Genomic DNA, 25,576 nt, shown 5'->3' on the forward strand with positions numbered 1-25,576 from the left:
CTACAGGAGCGCTGCTGAGTAAGGACTTAAACACACACACACGCAGGTCCCCACTTGGTCAAAAATGTATAAAATTCACCAGAGCGTTTTTTAGCTGATTTTAACATGTTTTAAAGCATGACCAACAGGGGACTTGAAAAATGTCCCCACTTGGCTCGGCGGTCCCCTGTTGGTGAGTGTGTAACGACACCAAGGTCCCCACTTAGATGGGTAGATGAGTACACACATACACACACACACACACACACACACACACACACAGAGAGAGAGAAACGGCTAGGCAGTCTCACTTCCTCCCTTTGATTCAGAAAGTGAAGTACAGCAGTACTAAAAACAGCCCTCATTCAGCTCATGAAGAATGGAGGCTTTCAAGATCATGACAATTGTCCAAACTGTTGCTTTTATACAAGGTATCTATCTATTTATTTATTTATCCATCTATCATCTATCTAATCTATCTATCTGGGATCAGTAGGATTTTGTTTTTATAAGAAGATTCTTATGTCTACAACGGCCTCATTTATTTATTAAAAAACAGTAGTGTTAAGGATTTTGACAAATTTAAATAACTATTTTGTTTATATTTTAAAATAAAATTGTTCTTGTTATGTACTCCAGGTAATTCATCAGTATAATGATCTTTAAGAAATCATTATAATATTTCTAATAAAAAAGCTTTTTCTCGAGCTTTACTTATCACAGCTGAAAATTATTGTTCTGCTAATTGAAGTGTTGAATCTGTAATACAGTGTTTTTTTTTTCAGGATTCTCCGATATTTTATCATGTAAAAATTTCACAGTTAATCTCCAAATTAATGTAGAGACAACAGAAAGACAGTATATTTGAAATACTTGTTTAATGACATCTTTTTATGAATGAAGGCCAGTATCACTTATACAAAAATAAAGAAGTGTGAAGTCCGCACACTGACGTTAACTGCTTCCAAATGGATTTATTTAACTTTAACAAGGCAACGTTTCGACCCTCAGGTCTTCATCAGGCACCTGATGAAGACCTGAGGGTCGAAACGTTGCCTTGTTAAAGTTAAATAAATCCATTTGGAAGCAGTTAACGTCAGTGTGCGGACTTCACACTTCTTTATTTTTGTTTATATCACTCAGTTGTCCTGCACCTGAGCCCAATCTGGGTGTTTGGGATGTGCACACCAGCTTTGTGTTTTTGATTTTCCAGTATCACTTATACTAATACAGCTACTGATGTCTCGATGAAAATCTGTCTAACAGGTTGGAAATATACAGAAATTGAATAATGTTGTCAAACAGTCTGCACTGCATAAATTATAAGTTAAATACAGATTAATCCTTATTAAAGCTACAAAAGTTCTTTAGTCAAGAGCAAAGTGTGATTTTTCTCTGTTCCCTTTGTTCTTTGATTAACTTTTCTGACAGGCAGAATTAGTGACTGCAGTCACTTTAAGATCTGCCACTGCTGACATATACTGTGCAAAAGTAGGCATGTTAGTTTTTTTTCACTGGATTATTACAATTAATGGCAAGAGGAATGTTTGGAAATGTAAACTGATATTTCCTATACACTACAGCAAAAGATATAAAAAACAAAACAAAAATTTGTTTTGGTGAAAATGCTAACATGCCTAAGACTTTTGCACAGTACTGAATTTTTAAACTGAAGCAAATAAAGCAATATAATAATAATAATATACATTTCTGGTAACTCTATAGTAACTGCACGCAATTAATCATTATCTATACATTAATAAACATTTCATCCATTTATATATGACATTAATAAGCAGTTTATAAATACAGCTAAAAATGCTTTAATCTTGATTTATAAGCATGTGTTTAATAATTATGAATTATTTTGATTCTTTATTAATGATCAATTTAGTATTATTTACAAACATTAAACATAGCATTATTATTTTGCTTTATTTACAAACCAGTTATTTAGGAGTTGTCAGTGGTTCATAAGATCACTTAGCACGTTTAAGTAAATGATTAATGAACTATTTAAATGTCCATTCATACATCTTAAATATTTCTATGTTCTGTATCACTGTGTTGTTTGTTTCCTTTTTCTGTTTAGAAGATCAGTGGGCCTTTAAATCTCCTTTGTAAATGCTTTACGAGGCATAAATAGTCCTCACTTTAGATGAGCTCACAAAAATCGTTAAGTGACCACTACTAAATGCTTTATAACTACTTGAATTAATCATGCATTACAGTAGAAATGCATGTTAATTAAGCATTTATTAACACACTAAGTAACTTTTACTATATGTCTGAATAATATGTATGAATGTACATTTAAATAGTTTATTAATCATTTACTTGTAATTTCTAAGTGATCTTATGAACCACTGACAACTCTTATGAACCACTGACAAATAATGCAATACTTCATTTAGAAATGATAAATGATTATTAATAAAGTATTAATTATTAAATTATTAAACACATTATAGATATGCTTATAAAGTAAGAACAAAGCATTTATAGCTGTATTTATAAACTGCTTAATGTCTATTAATGCTTTAAATTATGAATTAACTGTTTACTAATGCTTAACTGATTAATAGCGTGCAGTTATTATAAAGCGTTACCCAATTTCTTTCAATACAGAGAAAGATAGAGAATCCAAATCATAAGCTGTTGTAAACAATTCAGTAATGCTTTCTATCATATTGAAGTCAAGACTAAAAGATTATTGCATTAATAAAGCATATAAGGATGGTTGAATATCATTAAATGTTGTTTGTATGACAAATTTGCATCTAACTGTGCTATTATACATATTCTCAATATAGCATATATCGTTGAGGTCATAAATTTAGATACACCTAGCAGAATCTACAAAATGTTAATAATTATAACAAAACAAGAGGGATCATAAAACGTACCTATTGTTTTTTTTTAGTACTACATGCCCTAAATAAGCTGTTTCACATAAAATAGGTTCTCGAGCATTTCTCAGAGAATCGCACCCAAGAAGACTACATCAGGTTTTATAGGATAAAGACAGACACAACAATAAGATCAATGTGACTTAACTCATGTCACCTTCTTTCAATATGATTGGTTAAATTTGTAAAAGCAAGCCCTCCTCTTTCACCCTCTCTTACTGGCATGAGCAAAATTATCTCGAATCATCAGAAAATAGTTAAGAGTTCAGTTGATTACTCAATATGTCATGAGACAATTATGGACAGTATATTTTTTATATTGTCTTGGTCAGCACTTCAGAATTTTCCATGGACACAATATTAGACTAACAAATGTTAGAGTGTTAGGCCTAAAAGGGAAGTAAGGTTTAGATGTTAGAATCATGGTTAGTTTTCAAGATAGTTTACTATCTTATCTATTAAAAATCCCTCACAGGTAATAAATGAAAAACAAAATAAGAAACAGTTATACATCTTCATCCTGTTCTTGACATCCCTCAGTTGTCCTCAGTGTGAAATGGCTCTCAAAAGAAAGATTGCTGGAAAGATTTGCATTTAATCAAGCATTTGTAAACTTTTGAACTGGTTTTTTCAAGACTGTAAAATTATTTTTTTTTTTCAGGATATGACAATATCATCTCTACTGAGTATCCAAAGGTCAATATGAAATGTGAGTTATTTGCTTCCCTAAAATTGTATGTCATTTTGATAATAATGGGTAATTCTTCCTTTAGTAGTTTACTTTTAAATCACTCCTTTTTTGTGCCTCGATGTGAACTGCTGAATGTTTTGACATTAAGCCTTAGAGAATCATGAAGAATAATTTCACATGATTCTTAACCCTTTTGAAGAGTGTGACAGGATGTTGCGGTGATGCTCTTGTTATCCAACCACTGCAAATTTGCTCACTTCCACTGTATTTCACTTTGTTGCACTAAAACAGGTGTCTCATCAAACAGGCAGCCTGTGAAATGTCAGATCATGTTGTGCTCTATGCTATTGTTATTTGAACGCCATTTTTATAGTTTATTATAAACGTATGTTGTGTGTTCAGTTGTATTACCCAAGTTCAAAAGGCAGAGTTGTGCTGTGTTGTTTTATTTGGATTTGTGCCCTTATGTAACAACATCAGTATTTCAGAAACAGGTCATTCACAACATGAAAAACAAATATAGGCATTGTTTTAGCAAACTTGCATAGCTCTCGCATTCTATTGATATACTAATTGATTACCTTATTGTAATTTATTTAAATAGCATTAATAAAACTCTATTTCTCATCATTATTATCATTATTTCCAGTGCATTGGGATTTGATTGGATAACAATCAATTGCAAGAACAAATAAAAGCTTGCTAAAACTATTTGGCTTTAACATTATCTAGTTAGCCTTTGCGGTTTTGACGTCATTAGAAAAGGAGCAGAGACTGCTAAAGTTATTACATTTTGATTAAAGATTACAGAGACAATTTTTTTTTTTATAATTATAATTTATGTAATTTCTATATATCGTAATCATTATGTTCACAACTTTGTAATAATGACTTCAATGAGCTCATTGTTTCTGCATTAAATTAATTAATTGTTAACTAACTGTGTGATTTGTATTTGTACATTTCTGAAATACATTACTTGGACACAGTCACCTCTGATAGCAAATCACTCTAAATTGTAATGTAGACACATGCATTTTCTGGAAAGCCGCTTTGTATAGTGCTTTTCACAACACATATTATTTCAAATTAATTTAAATTGAATTGAAATGAATAATTTCAATTCAATTCACAGACCAGGAATATGCATTGAGAAAGTAAATTGTAAAAAGTAAATTTTCTTGTATTCTCAGTTGTGTCACAAGCAGATCAGCGTTCTGGGTCGTGCTCCTGGACCCTCAGCACCTCTAGAAGCAACACGCCAGTTATAGCTGTGGAGGATATTCACAGTCTCTCTTCTCAGATCTGCCTGTCCCTGGGATGTGGTGATGTGTATAAATTAAAGGCATCTGATGCAGAATTAAACAGTACCTGTCTCACAGGCTGCCTTTACCACAACTCTGAGCTAAACAACTGCACTCAGACTGTGAGAAGCCACTGCAAAATGCTCTCTGAGGTTATTTGTGGTAAGAACCATGCAGTGGGACGTGAAATTGAACATGTCTGTAGGTTGGCATGTATTAGGCCAATGTGAAACTGTAAAAACTGTTCCCATACAAGAAATAATGATAGTGAGATAAGTGTAAGATTAACTTCTGTACAAATAATCATGATAAATTATTTTAAAATGTATTTATTTATTTTAATATTATTCAATTTATTATTTAAAATGTATTATTTAAAAGTTTTTTGCAAACAAATTTAAATCTATTACATAATATGACTATATTCAGTATCCGGTTTAGTATTCAGGTAATATAGTAAATATAGTATATCAGTACTATATGTATGTTTATAGGATATTATGTCAGTCATAAGGAATGCATTGCATAGCTTTATTAGCATGGCCTATTGAAATGCTGATTTTCTTCTTTCACCCCCAGGTTCTCCCTATGTGGCTCAAATATCTAGCCCATGTTCTTGGACTATTAAAACACCAGACACAGAATCCTCTGTCTCTCTGCCTGAAGACACTCTCCACAATGTGTCCAGTGAGATCTGCCATGAGCTTGGCTGTGGAAAGGCCTACAGTCTCACTCAGAGCAGCGCATTGAACACAACCTGTTTCACAAACTGTGTTTATCACAACTATCAATTAAAGAACTGTACGGAGGTTACTAACCTTAGATGCTCAGTCCTCTCTGAAGTTAAATGCGGTAAGTTTGTAAATCTTTCATTACAATATAACAGTTATGAAAAAGATGACGGTATATTAATTTAAATAAATGTTCTGGGTTCAGTACTAGTTAAAGATGCACTATGCAAGATATTCAGTTACTGTTTGTAAGCACATCATTCAAGTTCCTCGTGGGCGGAACATGACTCAAGAAATTATCTGCGGGAAGATGAGTGATGAGCTATTTTGCAAATATTGTGTTAATCATGCATAAATAGCATTTGTGTGTGTATATGAAAGAACAGCTAAGCTAATAGTTGAGTTTTAATAGAGCGAGTTTTAGCCATTTCAGTCTAGCTCGCTAATAAGTATGTCATCATAAAAACTTAATTACAATGCCTAATAATTTCACTCGAGTTACAGATAGTAGTCAAAAAGGCAATAGCAAAAAAAAATTGTATCGAGACGACAACTGCTTCCCATCCAGGGCTTCAGGCACAGACAATAAAGTCCCACCCTCACCTGCAATTGGCTGGGGCTGCACACCTGCTGGCCAAAGGTTGCAGCCCAGAAACGTCTGGCACACAATTCAGGAATTACAGGAACAAGACAATGTCTCTCTATACACACACACCACCACACACTTCTAGTGGACCATAAGCAATGATTGAGAGTCATTATTTATAAATATGCTTTATTCCCTCCCCCCCCCCAAAAAAATCCTGCAATTTGCACCTTTAAGTTCTGTGATGGCATCTGTGACAATGTGAGTTACCAGACCAGACCAATGTGGTCTGTCATTTACCACAGAAATTAATTTCAGAGCATGCCTCAATTTGTGAAAATTTTACTCAAAAAACCCAAAATAATTTTTACAGTAAAGAACTTAAAATGGAACAATTCAACTGGATAAACAGTTAAAATAGACTATTTTGAAATAACAAAATTTGCACATTATACATGTGAAACTAATGTGATAAAATCACATACTAAACTTGTTTGTGACAGTTTTCTAAGCATTTCATGACTATGTAAAGCTGATAAACCCTTTAACTTTTACACCATATACATAACCCAGATAGCATCCAGATGTGGGCCACTTCAGGCAATGATATGGCACTGTTGGCCGCCTTCTGGCCTATACAAAATAAATGTGAGCCTAAAGTGGCCCACATGTGTAACAGAAAATATGTCCCAAACATCCCAAATCGCATGTGGGCTTTTTTTAAGCAAAGCTGCACTGCTTATTGCAATGTGTAATCTGGGTGTGACCCTAAAGTGGCCCTTTTGGAAAATGGTGGATATGGCCCAAATATCACAAAACAAAAATGTGGAACAGTCTAATCTGGCTACCGGCACCGTCACAAGCATGGGGCAGGGCCCAGGAGGAGCTAGAGAAAGTGCACCTGTTGCACCACCGGAAGGACGGCCCTGTCTGACGGTAATACAAAAGTGGCCCATGTAGAAAATGTCGCCCAATTCAGAAATATCTGGGCCAGTTTTGGCAAAGATATGGGACAGTAATCACTGGCAAATACACACACAAAAAAATAATTTATTATTAAAAACGATGGTAATTAAATGAAGGCATAAAAAAAAAAAATATATATATAATAATAATAATCCTTTAAAATGCTGACATGTGGCTGTGCAATGGCCGCCTTGTAGCCCATATCTGTCAAACAGGAGCAGAACGCCCAAGTGCAATCTGGGAAGGGTTGTTTACACACCTGCAGGAATTACATTGGTAACACATAACCAGATTTTCCTAGAACAGTAGTCCCACCTTGAATTGAAATGCAATTTGCAAACAGTTTTGTATGGAAAAAAGCTGCACAATTCTACTTTTATACCCTTTGATACACTCTCCGAATGAACATTCCAGGAAGTGCATTGCTGCAAGCATGATTTTGGTTTGAAGTTCTTTGTCTAAATTATGTAAAAAATGTTAGTATTGTCTAAATGTTTATATGTCCCAACTGCTTCTTCAGGCAATGCTGCTGTCCGATTGGTTGGGGGCGGTCATCGCTGTGGGGGCCGTGTGGAGGTGTGGCGGGGGTCCTGGGGCACAGTGTGTGATGATAAATGGGACGTGGAGGATGCAAATGTGGTGTGTTCACAGCTTGGTTGTGGGTACGCTGTGTCTGTCAGTGGTCAAGGTGAGCCCTACGGCCAGGGTACAGGCCCCATACACCTGGACGAACTCAACTGCACTGGAATAGAGAGGAGCTTATGGGAATGCCCGGCACTTACTCAAGGACATGACTGTGGTCATAAGGAGGACTCAGGTGTGGTTTGCTCAGGTATGTAATACTATGTGTGAGTTATAAGTGGCATCTCAAGCAATGTTGATAAGAGAGTTAATTATGGAATGATCCATATTTTAGCCAAATAAGCCAATAATTACTATTCGATGACGGATATAAGCCTTTTTGTTGTTTTCAGATTCATGTTTTAAGATTTTAAACTGAGAAGTTTAACTGAGAAGTTAATTAAAGTCATGCCATACTTATAAAAAAGAAAATGCATAGTACATAATAATTTAGTCCCTTATAGCATACAAGCCAAAATCATCTGTGGCAAGGAATGAAAAACTCCATTTGATGTTGGATAATGGAGAAAACTAACCTTGGAAGAAACAAGGGGGGCAGATCTCTTCTGGTTATACATTCAGAATAAAATGTTTGTAATTAAGTAGATAAAGTAAGAGTTAATGACCTTGCCTCCATTGCATGTTTGTTCTCATTATTATTCTGTTCATTCCTCAAACCTTCAGTATACCTGCGATTTGGTTCACACTCATCTGTGTCTGCATTACCAGAAAATGTGGTAAAGGCAGCATTAACCTCTACAAGTGTCTTTCAAAAATGTTATACCACAAACTTTGGCTAATGGAGGGATTAAATATAAAATTATAAAGTAATTAAAGCCTTTGTGTCAAAAAACTGTCAATACGGGGGTCTGTGCCATGGGTGACACTTACATTTTGCATGTGTCTGTTCACATGTCTCCTCTCATTTTAATGAAGAATACAAGGCTCTGCGACTGACGGGGGGTCTGGATCGATGTGCTGGTAGAGTGGAAATCCATCGCAATGGTAGATGGGGAACAGTGTGTGACACGTGCTGGCAGAAGGAAGAAGCTACTATGGCCTGTGAAATGCTGAATTGTGGAATGGTCAAACAATTCACAGCCTTTGACGACCCATTCAAACATAAAAATGAATCACTCTGGTATTTTCTCTGTGACCAGAATAGCAAAAACCTATGGCAGTGTGCAGAGTATATTGACAATAAATTTGTATGCAAGGAAGCAAAAGCAGCTGGGTTGATTTGCAACAGTAAGTAACATGTTTTGTGTTTTTTTGTATGTAACATGTAAGAGAAAATTTTAATAGTTACAGCAACAGTTTACCCCAAAACTGAAATTTTCTAATTTTCTTCTGTGGAACACTAAAATAATTGTTAAATCTTTACACAACCCTTAGCAGCAACGATGTTTGTCAAACTTCAAAAATATGCTATATTTCAGCTAATATAGCTCATATGTTATATTCCAAACCTTCTAAAGATTTATGCAAAAATGTCCCCCTTTGTTTTTTCCCTCATTGTTTTTATTCACTGTTTTCCCCCTTATAATTGTGCCATTGACACCATTATTCACAAGACATGTGATAACCAGTGGCATTGTCCATCAGTGCTGCCACCAATGTGTTGTAGTTCATACAAATTTTACTTATATTCCCTTTTAATAATGAAATTCTAAATAATTACATATATGTTATGACAACTGCAAAGTTTTAAGGCTGCTTGCTAACACAGACACATAGCAGCCACAGAGCCTTTAACACTAAAGTGGGTCAGAACTTCACACAGAGGTTGCAGCAGCACAGAGCAGCCCATGTACAACAGCTTCAAGATAAACATTTCTTCTTTTCCAGATTCTCTTGGTCTCCCTGTTCCCACCAGTCAAATACCAACCTCAGCATCAGCAACCACAAGTAATCTTGAATCTTTCTAAGTATCCTAAAACTGAAAATGATTAAAGGGGGAAATTACTTTGGAAAATTAAGGGGGTTAATTTACTACTAAGTTGTAGTTATGCCATGGATGGAGTGTAAAATAAATGTTACATTTGAAGAAAGGTAACTGTGAGTTATATAACATTCATGGTTGGCTGCATTTGGAAATGATGTCAGGCAGAAGCATCGCACTTTTAACATGTCTTGGACTATTTTCTTTTCTATCATCTAGAGATAACAACAATGGACAATTCACATAGATTCTCACCATCTCCAGAGTTACTGGGGTGTTTTGTTCTGGGGTTCTTTCTTGTGATTGCAGTTATCACAAATATCCTCTTGTGTCATGTTAAAAAGAATACAGGTAGGTCCAAACCTATAGACCAACACATCTAAAGCACAACACTTTCTTATCTAACTAATTGTTGGCAGAAAACCTTGTGGACCACCTAATTAGCTATACCTTTATTTTGGTGAATCTCGCAGAAGAAGAGCAGGTCATAATTAAACCCTAAATAAATAATAAATTACATTTTACATTCAAATACCAATTCAAGGACCATTGCGATTTTAAGAAGTAAGCCAATTGTGTGCAATTCTATAATGGATGGGATAGTGTTTTTGTACTGCGGGTTGGTACAACGGGGGCTAAAGGCACACCTTAAGAACAATTTGCTTTTCACTGCTCCCATAGTGTATGATTGCAGGATTTTTTATTGTTTAAAAATCTTATGTATGAGGTGGCCAGGTGAGCCTTTTTATTTATACACATTATTGAAGGCACACATTATTTATACAAATAATTTTGGTAAAATAATATGTTTTGAATAATAATAAAGTTAATACTTGTTCAAAACAATCACTTTAGCAAAGTTTGTACTATTTCTGGTTTATTTTGATAAATAAATAGATTCATTTTTGTTCAGTAAATAAACTGTCATTAAAATATGTTCATTTTAAAGATACAGAAACAAAATTATTTAAAAAAGTAAATATTCGGAAACCATTGAATTAGATCCCAGGATAATTTAATATAGCTTTACAGTAGTAACTATAAATATGATATTTTATTATATGATATTATTAATATCATATATTGTTTCATTATAAATATGGTGATTATCTCACCCCATTTAATATGTGATATTTACCATCTGAATCTGTGTCATGTCAACAAATGGAAATTCAGTCAGCTATTTATTATCATGTTAATTATTGTGCCTTTAGCCCCAACAGCTGTGGCGCCTTTTACCCCAAATACCATACTTTTATATATTCTTCCGTTATTGAAAAACTGTTGCTTTAATTATCTTGAACAAAACTAAAAAATATTAACATGACCTTTGCCTCAAAATATAATCAATGATTTTATCGATTCTAATTTGCTACATAAATCTACAAACAAAAATTAGATCAAAGTAGTGCAGAATCAACTTTGCGTTGCTGTCTGCGATCGTGTCAAGGAACAGCTAAATTTTCACATGCATCATCAAAAGAGCTTAAGAAAAGTGCTGAGCTGAATTTTTGTGCCTTCTAGTGGTTTAAAAGAGAATAAAGTAAAATGCTCCTTTTACCCCGGTGCGCCTTTAGCCCCGTTGTACCCTATATTTGGAATGTCAGTGGCCTCTAACATCATTTATAGATGGATGTTAGATACTGTGGTATAAAACTGTTTGTTTTTCCTGTTTAACCTCACTGTCAGCTGTTGTGGTCCAAAAGAGATACATGAACCTACAGGCCACAGCTGAAGCCGAGGAAAATAACTACAGAGATTCTGTCAATCTTGTCAAAGTTACAAACAATAGCAGTGATGCTGATGGTGAGTGTGTTTTACTCTGTGCTGATATTATGTGGATGAAAGATACTTAACATTTATTTTCTGTATTTGTAAATTGTTTTCTCTGTGTGCTTGTAGTTCCCATATTTCCTCAGCGTATCTGGCCTCAGAGTAGCGTTGAGAGTGGATCGTATGATACGGATTATGAGCAACATGACATCAGTCTGGAAGCGGCTTTTCCTTTATCCACGTTTCACAGTTAGTCATTAAGTATTATGGATAATACTGAGCAAGCAGGAAAGACTAGGGATGATTGTAACACGGGGTCAGCTGTAACACCATCAGTTTACTGAGTTAGAGTTTATGTTTTTGATTAAAGATTACAAGGGTACATCATTTTTTTATTTTTTTATTTATAATTATGTGCTCGGATAAATAATTTTTTAAAGAAATACTGCAACATTCAGTAAACACTGAGTTACACACGTTAGAGCAAAAGGTGTTACAACCATCTCCATTCTCCCCTAAACAAAAAATATTGTTGTGAAATCCAATGTTGGGGTCTGGATAACATTATGTAATCAGATTCAAGTAACGAGTAAATGCATTATTTTTAAATTTACAAAAAATATCTTTTCAAAGATACTTTTTAAAAAATGGAACTCAAATTACTTCAATGCACGCAACTTCGCAACGCTACGGGACAAGATGTAACGTTCTGGATGACAGACTGAATATACCATATTCAACATATTCAACATCTAACTTCTTAGAGATAGAAGCATAATCAATATCTAACTCCTCAGAGTGTGCTTCTGATTTAACATGAGATCATTGTGTAACATAATTGTGTGCAACATAACTGCATGCTTGTCATCAATTCCATAAATGGGCACCTATGTGCCCTTGGAATCTCCAGCTTCTTTGTCTTTAGAAGCCGTTTGTTTGATGTGAATGTGTGAAAAGTTTGTGACTTGTCAAATTTTTCTAAATATGTTGAAATTGTCCAGTTGCTGGTTCGATTCTCAATAACAACAGGAAAAATGTAGGTGGGGGAGTGAATGAACAGAAATCTTTCCACCCTCAATACCCGTGACTGAGGTCCGCTTGAGCAGGGCACCTAACCACCAATCTTTCCCCGGGCGCAGCAGCAAATGGCTGCCCACTGCTCAGGGTGTATGTGTCCATGGTTTGCTGTGTGTGTCTTCACTACTCACTGCTAATGTGTGTGCACTAACTTGGATTGATTAAATGCAGCAGACAAATTCTGAGTACGGGTTACCGTACTTGGCCTTCACGTCATGTCTCGTCACATTGTTCATCTGATTTTGTTGAGATTAGAATGATAAGCAAACAGTTTAGGAGCGATCTGTGTATGAAATGTCCCGATGTGTACATGTGTGCACTATACCGAGAGTTTCAGTTTAAGCTTCGGTTCCGTTTTACTTTCTTCTTGAGGGAAGGCAGCGTGTGGATTATAGGTCCGCAACTAAATAAAAAAACTGGAAGAAACGTTGAGTAGATGGAGGTTCCCCTTTTCCTCTCTCTATCCCCCGACTGCATGCAAACGGATTATGTTGCACGGGAAGATCTCATGTAAACTGGAAGCTCACTTGTGATCTCTTTTGGTTTGTATGATAGATATTGATTATATTTCTAAGATGCTGATTTGGTTGAATATGGCATATTTGATCTATCATCCAGACCGTGCTACATCTTCGTCTGGTTGATTTACTGGCTGCATTAGCTCTGAGGAGTTAAATGCTTAATAGGCACCTGGCTCTGAGAAGTTAGACATTTAATATGTGAAATATGTTGATGTTTCTGCACATTGTGATAGAAGTGTACACTCAGTCTATTAGCCCCCTTCTTTCTGGATTTCACTGAGGTGTTGCGATCATGGAAGAACCCATATTCATCAAGAACCTTCAGCCCAGCAACATCTAATTATTCGGCCATTGTAGTGATAAAGGACTATGGGTATGGGGCGGTCAAAGAACTCCTCCAAGCCATAGATATCACCCTCCGTGCCACCAAGAAAATGGCCCAAGCCATCAGCCGTTTAATGGCTTTTATGGTAGTTACGGAGAGGCATCTGTGGCTTAATCTTATGGGCATCAAGGAAAAAAAGTTTTTCTCTTGGACACCTCGATTTTGCCTCCACATTCCACTACTTAAATGGGAACTAACAAAGGACAGAAGGATGCATCCGATCCTAGATCTGTGTTGTCTGAACTGTACTTTGAGGACATACAAGTTCAAGATGTTAACGCTAAAGCTGTTCATGTCTCAAATCCAGTCACAAGATTTATTCGACACAATAAAATCTACAGCAGTGGTTCCCAACCCTGGTCCTAGAATAGGGGAGCGCGGGGCACAACCTAACGCGGGGCTAGTTGTAACGCGCTTGTTTTAAATACTTCCGCACATGCTTGGATGACGAAACTTTGTGTATTTACTAGTTGCCATATCAACACTATATAGAAAAAAAAAATCCGCTAAAATTATTTTTTTTTTGGAAGATATCCATAGACATTTATTAAACCATAGCAAAAGTAAATTTCTTACTTAAGTTAATTTTTCATCTCTATTTTTTGTGTTTATTTAAAATAAGACAAATCTGATATTATTTTAATCTCCAAGATGTTATTTAACAGTTGAGATAGTTATTTAATGCTTCGCTAACTAGCAGAAGACACTAGCAGGGTTTAAATCCCAGTTGTGCAGGCGGGGGCATGTTGTAACACTGCGTTACAATGTGCCCCTATTAGAAATATGCTATTCTATTCTATACTTTTATTATTTTTATTGAGAAAACGTGAGAAAAAGGTGAATAAAGACTGAGAGTCAATGTTCAGAAATGACTAATTATTTATTTGTTTTGAACTATGTTGTATAGCTGTGTTTTCATGTGTTCGTAGTCCAAACTCAAAAATGAGTTTATATTTAATTATTAAAAATTGCCATTATTTTATATGAAAAAGTTTTTTAATTGTATTTTATTTAGAAAATATTTTAGTTTGTTTTGTATATTTTTTTTATTAGATCAGATAACATTTTAAGCTGTCATATGGTCATGTTACAATATGCCCCTCGACATGTTACAGTGTACCCCACCTATGGGGCATGTTGTCACATTTCACTTCCATTCTTTCGGGGTATATCAAGAAAAAAGTATATACTGTATTAATAAAACAAAAACACATAATTGTAGTAGACATGTGGGAAATTAATGTGGGAAAAAAATAAATACTCTGAACCATAAGTAGATTTACACAAACTGAGAAAGTCAAAAAGCGTTACTTTGTGCCCCGCTCTCCCCTACCCCCAACACTGCACATTTTTGAAATCTTGAAATTTTGAAGTCTTGGAGTCTTTGCTAATGAGCTGATGAGTTGAATCAGGTGTATTTGATTAGGAAGTCATCTAAACTGTGATCTACAGGATGCATACTTTCATATCAAAATTCTGCTGAATTCTTACTTTCAGCCTTGTCGACTCCAGGGCATCTGTGAGCTGAATAACATCGACGACTGGCTGATACTCGCCCAGTCAGAGAAATTAGCAGCTCGGCATCGAGATGTTGTTCTTGTTCACTTTAGGTGCTTGGGCCTGAGGTTGAACCACATGAACAGTGTGTTGTCTCCAATCAGAGAACAACTTTTCTGGAGGTGGTATGGGATTCATCCGCGATGCAGGTTACTATAATTCAAGTTACCCATGTGGGAACTGTTTATCTCCCGCACGAGTTGTTCCTTGCCATTATGGGAAACGTCAGGCTAGGTCAGGGTATTTCAGAGGGTTCCACCCTATGTGCAACCCCCTACGCATTATAAGGTTTGCATGCAAAGGGCTTTGTACCCTTTATCTGTGAAAAAGCCCCTGGTTTCTAACCCAGGGTTCCATGCTGGGTTAGCCTGAGGCTTATTAATTGAATTTTTGGTGTGAAAGGGCCTTTACATTTTCCAAAAATATAACTTTTTGTCATTAAAAAACAAACAAGCAAGCCCAGCCCAGGTGAGAAAAAGTAACATAACACGTTAATTTAGTTAACGTTACTTTTTTCTTGTTACTTTTTTATGAAATAAAGCAATATTGTAATGCATTACATTTAAAAGTAACTTTTCCCAACACTGAAAATTAGTAGGCAGTACTGTGAGTAGACTTCTCTCTTCTTTCTCATGTAGACTCAATGCGGTACAGTGCAGATGGTAAAACGCCCGCTGTAAAGGCATCAAACCTGAACAGTGTGATGGAGGAGGGTAAGAAGGGCAAGGTTTTATTTCACTTTGTTTGTTCTTTACATTATTTCAGTTGTATGCATGTATGTACAGTATGAATGTAAATGTGTAACATCAACATCACCGAAATCAAAATTCGGTTTACTTTTCTTAATATTTCATTCTTGGTCTGTGAAAGTGTTCATGTTATTGAAACGTAAAAAAAAAAAAAAAACTTTCATTAAGATGTGATTTCACAAGGTCACAAATTCATGTAATTCTCAAGTGTGAATTACTGTAGGTAAACAAATTAGTCCTGTCCATAATGGAAGGGTTTTAGCACAGAATCCAAAGCTGGACTTGATTAATGTTGATGTACAACATTATTGATAAACAATAACAATTGAGAAAATCGAGTCTTTACAAAAACCTACTTTTTTCTCATTTAATATCCTGTTTCACTTTGATACACTGGTATAGGCTGATGAATACAAATTTTTTTTTTTTTTTTTGCTTTGGTACTATTTTCACAAGTAAGGTGTACATTTTCAAAATACTTAGTACAAAAATCCAAATTTGTAGCCAGACAAATCTAAACAATTAGCTGTGTTACCACTTGTAAAACCTGATCCCATGCTTTTATTAGAGTTATACACATTTTCAGTCCACATAATCATTGTTTCAAGCTCAAGATTATTGCAATATGTAATTAGAACCTGTGTTTTAATCACCAAAACACAACAATAATTATTTAGTACTTTTAACAATCAGTTCATTTAATAGCAAACAATGCAATATGCATGTTTCATATCACCCTTGTTGCTGAAATAATTACACTAACACAGGCTACAGATGCCACATTAAAAAACGTACATGACCGAACTTACGTAACATAAAATCCATAATGTTTGTAATAGTATACATTCAGTGAATTATCAAAATGTGTGATGAAGTATGACACAAAATAATAATATGCGCACATCCAGAAACCTTAGGCAGGTGCATGATCAGATAAAGCACTTCACTAAAGAATAAACAAAAATTGGCACACTGCCACTGCTGCTCCCAAAAATCAATTTATTAAAATATACAATGTTTCAACCTTTTTTGCCTAACGCAGACCTTCAGGTCGAAATTTTGTATATTTTAATATATTGATTTTTGGGAGCAGCAGTGGCAGGGTGCCGATTTTTGTCAGAGGTGTAAAGTTCAGAAAGTAAAGGTCCTCTTTAGTATTTTGTTCCAATCACCTGTATTTGCTAATTAGCACAGTTTTTCAGCCAGGAGATAAAACTAATTGGTGAAATCAGCTGGCTGAGTTCATGGGTGGAATACACATATGGCAAGACTTTTACTTTCTGACCCCTGGACTTTACACCTCTGATTTTTGTTTATTCTTTAGTGAAGTATGACACAGCCATGAGGTTTTGTGCTAGAACAGAGTTTGCTGGCAATACAGTAAATGTTCTCACTGTGCCATATGACTGAATCTATACTGTAGTTGACCTTTATAAGGGTGAGTTACAGTAATGTGGCAGTCTCTACCATAGTAATCTGTTTACAGTATCATATGGCATACATACTGTATGTAAAATGCTGTATTTGATGCCATCTGTCTCCCTTATGTTGCATGTCTGATCAATCTGATGTTATACAGTTATTGATCGTACACACACACACACACAGAACATAGTGGTTATAATCTAAGATAAATTGGCTATAATGTGAAAATAATTCATTACATCTGGTTATCCATATGGGAAATTGCAAACAAATATCTAATCTGTATCTACAGAAATAGATGTACCAAATGATTCATTAATTAACCATTAGGATCAGTTGGATTAAATAATATACAAATGTATTCTACTGAATGAAAAGAGATGCAAATGAAAAGCTTAATAATAATAATAGCATTATAAAAGGCAGTTACTGTGAATGAAATGTTAAAGACTTAGGCTATTTTGTGTTGTGAAAAGGATACTTTGTGATTTTGTGTATTGTGCAAACACAATTGAAAACATGCTAAAATGTTTGAAAAAGTGCACTTCTGATGATCTGTTGTGATATTAGAACTAAGAATTTTGAAAATGTAACACTTGCTTGTGAAAATTGCGGCAAAACAATTAAACAAAAACTGTTACGGATAAATTATTACAATTCTTAAATACACAAACACTGTTGTGTCTCAGCTGTCCCGGCAGAGATCTCAGTGAAAGGATACCAACAAATCTGTGACACTTCCTATAATCATGGTGCACACCAGATGCATGAGTCTGCTACAACTGGTGAGAATTATTTATAACAAAACTTTGACTAATAGACATGTCTTTTTTATATTATTATTCACATTAGATATTTAAAATGCTTTTATTAAGCTACAATGAGTATTATAATTAGCCCTCTTTCACACAGTGGACTCTGAGTCATCCTGCACCTCATCAGGAGAATGCTATGAGAACACAGGCACAAATGCACAGGACCTGTGCTCACTTGAGTCTGCTGAATGTTATGAAAATACAGGGGAAAACAGAGACTGTCTACAAACTGCAGGTATTAAATGTTCCCCGGACTTTCATACTCTCTAGAAAATCTGTTAAATACATAGAACTGATGAAAAAGTAAGCAATATTATATGAGTACAACCAGAATGCTGAGTGCTGTTGTTTCGCAGGTGAATTCACAGCCGTGGCTGATATATAGTGGTTATCATCTAAGATAAATCGCTTATAATGTCAAAAGAATTAATTTGGTTATCCGTATCAGAAATTGCAAACAAATTCTACAGATACTATATCTATAGAATCTACTGCATATCTATAGAAATCTATACTTTACTATAATTTACTTAAAATCAGTTTAAGTTTGAATGTATTAAACTGAACGGGAAGAGATGCAAATGAAAAGTTTGATAGTAAGAGCTTTATGAAAGGCAGTTTCTCTTAATGAAACATTTAGGAACATATAAATGAAACATATATATATATATATATATATATATATATATATATATATATATATATACACTGCTCAAAAAAATTAAGGGAACACTTAAACAACACAATGTAACTCCAAGTCAATCACACTTCTGTGAAATTAAACTGTCCACTTAGGAAGCAACACTGATTGACAATCAATTTCACATGCTGTTGTGCGAATGGAATAGACGACCGGTGGAAATTATAGGCAATTAGCAAGACACCCCCACAGACCACTTCTCAGTTCCTATGCTTTCTGGCTGATGTTTTGGTCACTTTTGAATGCTGGCGGTGCTTTCACTCTAGTGGTAGCATGAGACGGAGTCTACAACCCACACAAGTGGCTCAGGTAGTGCAGCTCATCCAGGATGGCACATCAATGCGAGCTGTGGCAAGAAGGTTTGCTGTGTCTGTCAGCATAGTGTCCAGAGCATGGAGGCGCTACCAGGAGACAGGCCAGTACATCAGGAGACGTGGAGGAGGCCGTAGGAGGGCAACAACCCAGCAGCAGGACCGCTACCTCCGCCTTTTTGCAAGGAGGAGCAGGAGGAACACTGCCAGAGCCCTGCAAAATGACTATTGACAAAATGACCTCCAGTAGGCCACAAATGTGCATGTGTTTGCTCAAACGGTCAGAAACAGACTCCATGAGGGTGGTATGACGCCCAACGTCCACAGGTGGGGGTTGTGCTTACAGCCCAATACCGTGCAGGACGTTTGGCATTTGCCAGAGAACACCAAGATTGGCAAATTCGCCACTGGCGCCCTGTGCTCTTCACAGATGAAAGCAGGCAGCAGAACGTTGTCCATGGCGTCTCCAGACTCTGTCACGTCTGTCACATGTGCTCAGTGTGAACCTGCTTTCATCTGTGAAGAGCACAGGGCGCCAGTGGCGAATTTGCCAATCTTGGTGTTCTCTGGCAAATGCCAAACGTCCTGCACGGTGTTGGGCTGTAAGCACAACCCCCACCTGTGGACGTCGGGCCCTCATACCACCCTCATGGAGTCTGTTTCTGACCGTTTGAGCAAACACATGCACATTTGTGGCCTACTGGAGGTCATTTTGCAGGGCTCTGGCAGTGTTCCTCCTGCTCCTCCTTGCACAAAGGCAGAGGTAGCGGTCCTGCTGCTGGGTTGTTGCCCTCCTACGGCTTCCTCCACGTCTCCTGATGTACTGGCCTGTCTCCTGGTAGCGCCTCCATGCTCTGGACACTATCCTGACAGACACAGCAAACCTTCTTGCCACAGCTCGCATTGATGTGCCATTCTGGATGAGCTGCACTACCTGAGCCACTTGTGTGGGTTGTAGACTCCATCTCATGCTACCACTAGAGTGAAAGCACCGCCAGCATTCAAAAGTGACCAAAACATCAGCCAGAAAGCATAGGAACTGAGAAGTGGTCTGTGGTCACCACCTGCAGAACCACTCCTTTATTGGGGGTGTCTTGCTAATTGCCTATAATTTCCACCGGTCGTCTATTCCATTCGCACAACAGCATGTGAAATTGATTGTCAATCAGTGTTGCTTCCTAAGTGGACAGTTTGATTTCACAGAAGTGTGATTGACTTGGAGTTACATTGTGTTGTTTAAGTGTTCCCTTAATTTTTTTGAGCAGTGTGTGTATATATATATATATATATATATATATATATATATATATATACACACACACACACACACACACACACACACACACACACACACACACAAAAACATTACGATTTTTTTATATTTTTGAAAGAAGTCTGTAATGCTTATCAAGGCTGTGTTTATTTGATCAAAAATACAGAAAACAGTAATATTGTGAAATATTATTACAACTTAAAATAATAGTTTTCTATTTGAATATACTTTAAAAAATCATTTATTCCTGTGATGCAAAGCTGAATTTTCAGCATCATTACTCCAGTCTTCAGTGTCACATGTGACATCCAGTCTATCACATGATCCTTTAGAAATCATTCTAATATTCTGATTTATTATGAGTGTTGGAAACAGTTCTGCTGCCTAATATATTTGATGATTAAAAGGTTAAAAAGAACTGCATTTATTCAAAAAAAAAAAAAAATATTTTCTAATAATATAAATCTTCTTTACTATCACTTTTTATCAATTTAACACATCCTTGCTGAATAAAAGTATTGATTTATTTCAAAAAAAGAAAGAAAAAAAATGACTGACCCAAAATTACTGACCAGTAGTGTATATTGTTGTTAAAAAGATTTCTATTTTTAAAACATTTGCTTCTTTTTTTAATTTTTATTTATTTATTATTTTTGTACTTTTTATTCATCAAAGTATCCTAAAAAGGTATCACAGGTTATGAAAAAATATTAAGCAGCAGAACTGTTTCCAACTTTGATAATGAATCATCATATTAGAATGATTTCTAAAGGATCATGTGATAGACTGGAGTAATGATCCTGAAAATTCAGCTTTGCATCACAGAAATAAATGATAATTTAAAGTATAATAAATTGAAAACCAATTATTTTAAATTGTAATAATATATCACAATATTAAATTTTTTTTCTGTATTTTTGATCAAATAAATGCAGGCTTGATGAGCAGAAGAAACTTCTTTCAAAAACATTAAAAATAGTAATGTTTCCAAACTTTTGACCTGTACTGTGTATATATATATATATATATATATATATATATATAGTCACGACTACCTGGCTCACAGTAGCAATGACATAGGGGAGACCACACCGTTTGTTAAGTTAAATCAAAAATAATTTATTAGAACATTAAATTATTCAATGAAATCATAATTTGAATCAATAAATGTATCAAGTCAGTAAATGAGAAGCAAGAGAAACCTAATCAAAAGTGTAGTGCAGATCAGTAAAATGTTAACTATATGTAATGCAAAAAAGGCAAAAAGGAGTAGGATGGTGCTGCTGCCAGCCAGGAGGCCAGAGCAGAGCAGAAATGCGCAGCCCAGAGCAGAGAGAGAACAACTGGCAGGAGATGCTTTTAAACAGTCCCGCCCATAGATATCATATATAAACACTAGATGTCTTATGGCGCAGTCACTACCGGCATCATCGTTCGGCCATCTTGTGACAGTGCTCTGTGCATTAAGGTGAATGATCAGCACGCACACAAATCCTCTTATCTCGCTGAAATCTTGACGGATTTACAAACGGTTTGGTTTCTTACAAACGTTATTAACGTGGCTATAATTCCGAATGCTTGAACATGTATGTTATAATTTTTCATATGTATGCAGTGTATGTATGCAGTGTCATAACTACATCTCTGACGTTTATAACAAACCAAACCGTTTGAAAATCGGTAGAAAAATGAGCAAGTTATGGTTATTTAAAAGTACATGCACCATTGAAGTAGTGAGCGAGTACACTGTGGCAAGATGGCCGCCACGTGCGGACGTCGACCTCCATTGGCCAGCAGTGCGCACGAGACATCTAGCCTTTATATATGATATCTATGGTCCCGCCCATCAGCTACTGTCAGATGGACCGAAAACAGACAGCTCCCCCTTCAGACTGGGGGGAGAGAGACGGCCCAAACATATTCTGTTCATGGTGAAGTGAGCACACCCAGCACGGCAAAGCCGGGGCGTGACGATATATATATATATATTATATAGGTTAAGAGAAAAACTGAAAAAGAGAATAGAGGCCTAAATTCCTGCTGGACTGTAGATATTCTAAATGCTGTCCAAATTTGACTCAGATAATGAAGATTTACTGAAGCAGGAATCCGGAAGGTCGTTCCTGGGCAACACCATGGATCCTTCCTTCAATTACCAAGGTGTGTATCTAACACCAACAGAAATCTACATTTTAAAAGTCAAGTCACCTTTATTTAGGGCTATAGCACTTTATACAATACAAATTGTTTCAAAGCAGCTTTACAGTGATAACAGAAAAATTATGCATTTCGGCTGTTGTTCAGCTGAAGTCAGTTCAGTGTTGATTTTATTTTACAATCATCAATTATTAAATGAGTTCATTTAATCTATAAAGCAGTTCTGCAGAAAATTATCATCAATTATCATTGTCATCATCCAGCTCAGTTCATTTCTCATACAACAGCATCTGTGCAGTCAGATCAATAATATTGTTGAATATTAAGTGTCCCCAAATTGATGTTTTAGTTTTTTGTAGAGATGTTGTACGGTGATCACTTCTTTATATATGATAGTGCATTTAGTTACTGTTCCATACTCTTTGCAATATATAAACCTCTTGACCAGTTTGTTTTTGGTAATGTTTGGACAGAATTTTTAATATGTAAAAATATGTAATTTCTATTTATTTTCTTTTTTTATCAGAACTAGATAAAGGGGGCAGCAGCAGAGAGGACTCTCCATTGTACTCACCCGTCACCTATAATGAGATCTTCTCTCCTGAAAGTGACTATGATGACATTGGCAACTATATACAACAACCTAACTACTTAGATTAGCTGGAGATTGTGATATAGTGGCCACATACTATTAGCACAGTACCATTAGACACCATATCTGAAACCATTTTATGCCATTATTCTTTCAGACCTTTCCATGTTTTTGATGTTATTTCTTTGTACATTCATGTCTGCTTCTACATAGTATAATTAAAATGTATACTAAATGTTTCATCAAGTTTTGATATTACTGTAGATGCATTGAGTGCATACCAGTGTAAAAAGTACATTTACATATAGCCTACAAGTGCTTTTACTCCAAATGCATATGACTGATGATTGGGTCATATAACCACAACGACTGAGGGGGACATGTTCCCCCTAATAATGAGATGTGACCATTTAAAGCAAGATGCTCTAAGAATTTTTGAAATGTTATCTGAGACTTAAGCTGGCATCCGTAACTGAAGGCACCCTTGCCAGTGCTTGCTGTATTGATGTCTGCTGCTGACTACATTAAAATGTTAAAAACACACAAAAAACGTTTCACTTACTACTGCAGATTGATTTGATATTATTGTTATTAACACAATGTACTTTAATTATGAACTTTGTTAATAACAAAGTTATTAACCATTGTTTTATTTTATTCTAACCTCAGATCTCTGGAACGTGAACAGAAGATTCATGAAATGTATTTAGTAATTTATTGTGATGAGACAAGAAACATTAAGGCTGTTTTCAGCATGTTAAGCATATGATTGAGAGTAAATATGTGCATTTTGTTAATTTATTTAATAGAAGTGGTTTCCTGGAAGCCTTTCAGTAAATTCACTTGTCTGAGAATACGATTCTGACATCACCAGATCTATACAGCAAGTAACAAGGTAAAAGATGTGGCGACTTGCGTATTTAGGTTGTGGTCTGTGGTTCTGAAGTGAAGCGATGCGTTCGTGTAAGAAAAATATCCATAAAACTTCATCGACTAAAATAACTAGCTTCCGGTAGACAGCCGTACGCAAGTCGATTTACGCCAAAAGAGTAACGCCCATAGATATATAAGAACCCTTGAAATTGACGCACAACGTAATGACAAACCCCCCGGAGCCATTCCGAACACTTTTATTACGGTTAGATAGGCTTTGATGGACTTCCAAAAACAATATACTCATTGACTCCCATTATAAGGCTTGGAAGAGCCAGGACATTTTTTAATATAACTCCGATTGTATTCGTCTGAAAGAAGAATGTTATATACACCTTGGATGGCTTCAGGGTGAGTAAATCCTGGGCTAATTTTCATTTTTGGGTGAACTATCCCTTTAAGCCTACATTACATACAGGGGCTGGTGGTGGGGGCATCATTGGGGTGGTTCGTGTGACTCGCGGTTTAGCCTCGGTTTTGTTGAGCGACACGAGTGCTTTGAGCAAAACAGCACACGTTCACGAGAACATAATGCAAACGTGTTTTGTTGATGCGAGAGCAGACGTCATTGCTTGAATGTGTGTTGGAGATTAATATTTTGTAAATAAAGTAGGAAAATTATATTTTTTGTGCAGGCAAGCACTCATGTCGCTTCATAAGTCTGGTTTGGGGCTGGCGTTGGGCCGCTGGAGTCACATGGGTTATTTTGGTGGTGTCTTTGCTGCCTTTCTGGGGCTTGAGGGGGGTGGCTGTGTGGGCTGTCGATGGGGGGACGGATGGCTCTCATTGGAGGGAACTTCATTAGTGTTCCAGGGGTGAGCGGGTGTCTTGCAGGTTTGGGGCAATGTGGGGGTGAGTGATTGATGACAAGAGTTTTCATTTTTGGGTGAACTGACCCTTAAAGGTGCTGTATGTAGGATCCAGCGGCCTCTAGCGGTGATGTTTCAGATTGCAACAACAGCGCTCGTGCTCGTGAAAAGCAATAAAGTTACAACTGTAGTCTTTCAGATCAGATAACGTTAGCAAATGGTCGGCGTTAGCTGGCGAACTAATGATGTCTAACTTGAGCCAACTAAAGCACAAAATCACAATATATTTTACATGCTTTGAAGTATTGTTAGCTTACCTGTCCAAAAGGATGAAAGCCAACTCAGGGTCTGTTTTTATACCTAAAACAAAGCGGAGGTCTCTCCATAATTCAAACGCTCTGCCAATGTTGATTCGTGTTTTCGTCCTGAGTCGATCCGATTGACGTTTGGCCTGACGAGCTTCAGCAGATACTTTTTTTTTTTTTTTTTTTTTTTTGGAGTTTGTGTTGGAGTCTGTGTTGTGCTGGAGGCAGGTCGTTTTTTGGTGTTATCAGACTCCGTGTCGTTAGCTGCAGTGCCGTCGCAATAGACTGTATATATAAAACAGAGAGGCTCGGGAGCGCGCATGCACGTCACATCCGGTGGATTTCGCAGAAAATCCGACCCGGAGACTTCACATAAAAATAGGAATACTGGCCTTCAGAGGTAATAGCAAAACGCGAAAAGTGGATCATTGTAATGTGTGATTACAACCCCTTCACAGACGGGCA

The 25,576-nt window shown here is 36.2% G+C and overlaps 1 protein-coding gene across 1 annotated transcript; it reads left to right on the plus strand.

Annotated features, from left to right (window-relative positions):
- The first annotated feature begins 298 nt into the window (after positions 1 to 298).
- LOC311299307 (T-cell differentiation antigen CD6-like) lies at positions 299 to 23,608 on the plus strand. Its single transcript, XM_084422815.1, has 15 exons — positions 299 to 410; positions 3,550 to 3,597; positions 4,773 to 5,045; positions 5,463 to 5,735; positions 7,687 to 7,998; positions 8,724 to 9,035; positions 9,636 to 9,695; positions 9,949 to 10,080; positions 11,419 to 11,535; positions 11,632 to 11,751; positions 15,681 to 15,755; positions 17,906 to 18,001; positions 18,129 to 18,266; positions 22,398 to 22,475; positions 22,999 to 23,608. Exons 1-15 carry the CDS (start codon positions 359 to 361, stop codon positions 23,130 to 23,132), a joined length of 2,220 nt encoding a protein of 739 aa, XP_084278941.1. The 5' UTR covers positions 299 to 358; the 3' UTR covers positions 23,133 to 23,608.
- Positions 23,609 to 25,576: the final 1,968 nt, after the last annotated feature.

Source organism: Rutilus rutilus (genome assembly GCF_951802725.1).
Source record: "Rutilus rutilus genome assembly, chromosome: 11".
NCBI classification, from domain to species: domain Eukaryota; kingdom Metazoa; phylum Chordata; class Actinopteri; order Cypriniformes; family Leuciscidae; genus Rutilus; species Rutilus rutilus.

What these genes read in the sequence shown, in the direction of transcription:
- LOC311299307 (XM_084422815.1), top strand. Translation starts at nt 359, where the DNA reads ATGGAGGCTTTCAAGATCATGACAATTGTCCAAACTGTTGCTTTTATA. An exon ending in CCTCTCTGAAGTTAAATGCG is followed by an intron (nt 5,736 to 7,686) that starts GTAAGTTTGTAA and finishes CTGCTTCTTCAG; the next exon opens with GCAATGCTGCTGTCCGATTG. An exon ending in CTCAGCATCAGCAACCACAA is followed by an intron (nt 9,696 to 9,948) that starts GTAATCTTGAAT and finishes TCTATCATCTAG; the next exon opens with AGATAACAACAATGGACAAT.